At 34.3% G+C, this 3,820-nt stretch overlaps 1 protein-coding gene across 1 annotated transcript in view; it reads right to left on the bottom strand.

Moving 5' to 3' along the window:
• The window catches only part of CNST (consortin, connexin sorting protein), a 51,415-nt gene extending 48,153 nt beyond the window's left edge, over positions 1 to 3,262 (bottom strand). The window contains exon 1 of the mRNA XM_012644400.1: positions 2,836 to 3,262. Within this exon, the coding sequence (XP_012499854.1) occupies positions 2,836 to 3,214 (379 nt within the window). The 5' untranslated portion in view covers positions 3,215 to 3,262. The remainder of the gene's footprint in view (positions 1 to 2,835) is intronic.
• Positions 3,263 to 3,820: the final 558 nt, after the last annotated feature.

Raw genomic sequence — 3,820 nt, 5'->3', positions numbered from 1 at the left:
ATTAAAAAAAAATAATAATAATAAAATAAAAATAAAAAAGAAAAATGTTCAGAGTAGGCAAATCTACAGAAAAAGAAAGTAGATTAATGAATGGTTGCTTAGGGCTGTGATGGTTCAGTGGAAATGAGAAGTGAGTACTAATAGGTATGGAGTCTTTGTGTGGTGATAAAAATGTACTAAAATTGTGACAATTGCACAACTTTGTGAATATACTAAAAACCAATGAACTTTATACTTCAAATGAGTGAATGGTATGTGTGTGAATTATGTATTAATAAAGCTGTTAAAAAATTCATGAGCTAATTTCCATTAGTTTTAGGATAATACTTACCTAAAGCTATGCCAGTTTTAACTACAGTGAAAACTTGATGTAACACAGCTTGAAATTCTGCTTAGTTAACTGTATCGAGGGGATTCAATTCTCTTAAGGGAAAAAAAAGCCCAGAATACAATGATACCCTGGGACTAATTTTGAAGTTTTTGTTGTCTATACAAGTGCTACCTCCAGCAAACCTATACAATCACATGTCTCCTAAGACTATTGCCCTATTATTTTAATATTTTTTTCCAGCCTTTGGACACTTGAAAAATTACAAATTAAAATAGGTAAGGGAACATAAGAGTAAATAAATTTATGTAACTACTCATCTGCAAAATTTTGAAACTTCCTTTACTTAGGATCTGAGAATTTAACAGAAAAAAGGAGAGTAAACATGTCCATGTAACTTTTTGCACTGTTATTTCTGATATGGAGAATGGAAGCAAGATGAGAAACATATTTATGGTAATTCTGTAGTATTCCAGCTAAAGATGATGCCAAAGTATGGTGGTGGAGAAGGAAAGAAACAGACCAACCTGACAGATCACAGGAAGATTCACTTAGACATGGTGACTGGACATGCACTGAGACAGGACAGGCTGAAGCAAATTCTCAGGGGTGGGGTCCTAGGAAGTAAACCCTGAGGAAAGCTCCCCAGGCAATCCTAAAGTTTCTTCCCATTCTAAATCCCTTCCATATCTGGAAAGGAATGATTCCACCTCAAAAGAATCCTTCCATTCAGCTTAAAATTCTTTGGCCTACTCAAACTTGCCCTTTCTTTAAATTTAATAACAAACCTTAAAAGACAAAAATGTACCCCTTAAATATAAAAACTCTATAGATGCACTAGAGGCAAATCACCAAATTTTAATTGAATATGGACTATACCATTTCCATTCAGAAATTTACAATTTAAAAAGGGATTTTATAGATTTCTGTGGATGAACATCATCATTATACAGATGAAAACACTGAAGTAAAGAATGGTTCAGTTTTACCACGTGAGTTAGAATCAGAAGATGAACTTAGGTTTTAGAACTCCTGACTCTGTTTTCTTACACTCTTTAAACTCGCTTTATGTAAGATACATAAAATAATGTTTAAAATAAACTGTATAAAGACTATCCCTAAGTTTTATAAATCAAATATTTCAAATGCATTAGGGAATGGTAATTCTACACATACCTTCTTACTAGATAATAAGTATCAAATAACTTCAAATTACATATTCGTACCTACAGAAACAGGAATAAAGACACGAAAGAGAGAAGTAAAAGGACCTATAACCTTGAAACTGACAGATACTTATAGATATGCGACTAGCTATCAGTTTTTTAAAAAATCACGAAATCAGATTGGAAAGGCACGGTCAATTTGCCCTTGAATGATAGCCATAATATAAATCAATTTATATACAAATAGCATCATATATATCATCTGCTTAACCTTAGATCTTTTAAGAAGATGCTTTCATATCCCTTGTCAAAAATTATTTTAATTTAAAGTTTACCAAGCAAAACATAAAAGGATGTGAAAAGCCAAATGATGAATTATATTAAAAAGTTATCAAATTACCTTATTTAATAAATAAGGACTAATTTATAGAAACTGGAAAGTTTTATATTTTACTCCAAATAAAAAAATACAACTAAAAAATAAGATATGGATAGTGACTATATTTCTAATTAGCCAAAGAAGTAGAAGAGAGCAGAAGATGAGAGGAAGACATTCCACTTTGTTCACTAGAGATTTATGCAAAATCTGTTGGCTTGCATAAAGCGGTGCTACACTAAGGAATCCAGTCTAGGACATACCAGAAGCCCAGTCCGACATGTTTCTGATCAAAAATAACCAGAGGCCGCATTTTCCCAAGGGTGCCCTATGATTCAGGCAAAAAAGTCCATAGCTCTAGACGTTAACTGCCGAACTGTATACCAAATAAGAAATACTCTGAATTACTTTGTAACCAATGTGATACAGATCATTAAAACCAGATGTCTTATTCAACGCTGGTATAAGATGTATATTAACATATACCTGTATATTATTCACTCACTGAAGGAAATGGAATGATCGTATAAAGAGGTCATATTAGCACGTAAACTCACAGGTTGGAGATCAAAGCCACAGTGATGACAAAAGGAAATTTTAAAGGCTGATACTGGTAAAAAATGATATAATTTATAAAGGAAGGAGATTATATATATTTAAAGTACCTAGTGCGAGAATACGTACAACAAATGTCTCAACACTGTTCATTATATTAAAGACTGGGAACAGCCATAAGGAAGTCATTAAATAAATTATGTTACACCCATACAGTGGAACACTGTGGAGACCTATCACATGCACATGCGATAGAATATCACACAGTTGGATCTCCATGTGCTGTTGTGGAACTAGCTCCAGGATATACTAAGAGAAGAAAAGTAAAAGGCAGGACAGGATACAAAGTATGGGAAGGGAAGGAGGTTTATTTTTAATCAATTAAAGAAAAGGATAATTTTTTAAAATACCTGGTGGTATCTTCTTAGCAGTGCCTTTTTTGCTTCTTGGACTTCTTTTTCCAGGTATTTTTTTGTCCATTCCCAAGAAAGCCTGCCCATCTTTGGGGTCTTCACAAGGAGTGTTTTCTGAGTTCTCACTTGCAGCCACCTCACAGCTCAATGTGCAGCTTTCATTATTGTTAAGACTGTCCTGCTCAAACACTTTGGGTTTTCCCATTCCGCTGTCACTGCTGGTCAGACCCTCATGCCCATCCCCATCAAATTGATTTTCGTTTTCATCTGATGCAGAAGGCAGGTGTGTTACATTCCTTTCCACACTGTCACTAGGATGACACCCATCTTGTGGTTCAATTTGCAGATTATATGTAGGAGTATCACTGTCATCCATTAGAGCATCCTTTGTCAAACCGTTTAAAGCTTCATTAAAGTCCTTCCATGTCTACAATGACAAAGAGAAAAAAAGCTACTTCATTTTCTAACCTCTGTGGATTCTCCGTGATCTTCAATTTTCCTCTTCTTTTCGGTTGTTTCACTATAGATAAGGAAGAGAAGGAAATGACTGAAGTTCATTCCTACTCCCCTTTCACCACTTGCAACCCAATCCCAAACTCAGCTAGTTCTCACTTGAATACAACAGTTCTCAAATCTGGCTGCTAGTTAGAATTACCAGGGGGTGTGGGAGGCTGCCCAAATTCTATTCCAGACTAAGTCAGAATCTCTGAAGATGGAGGCTAGGCACTGATATGTGTGTATATGTGTGTATACACACACACACACACACACAAATATACATATATATATATTTTTTAAGTTTTCTAGGTGATTATTCTAATGTGCATCAGGTGGGGACCACTGCCTTAATAAAATTACTGATTAAATAGGTTATTTGCTAAAATCAATCACTTAGGTTATCCCTGGACACTTATTAGACAAGTTCTTCTTTGGCTAAACAGCAGGAATATTTACAAATGAAAAATTTAAAGATTAAAAAAAA

This window comes from Propithecus coquereli, unplaced genomic scaffold (genome assembly GCF_000956105.1).
Source record: "Propithecus coquereli isolate 6110/MARCELLA unplaced genomic scaffold, Pcoq_1.0 Scaffold210, whole genome shotgun sequence".
Classification (NCBI taxonomy): domain Eukaryota; kingdom Metazoa; phylum Chordata; class Mammalia; order Primates; family Indriidae; genus Propithecus; species Propithecus coquereli.
This window is presented reverse-complemented; position numbering and strand designations above follow the sequence as displayed.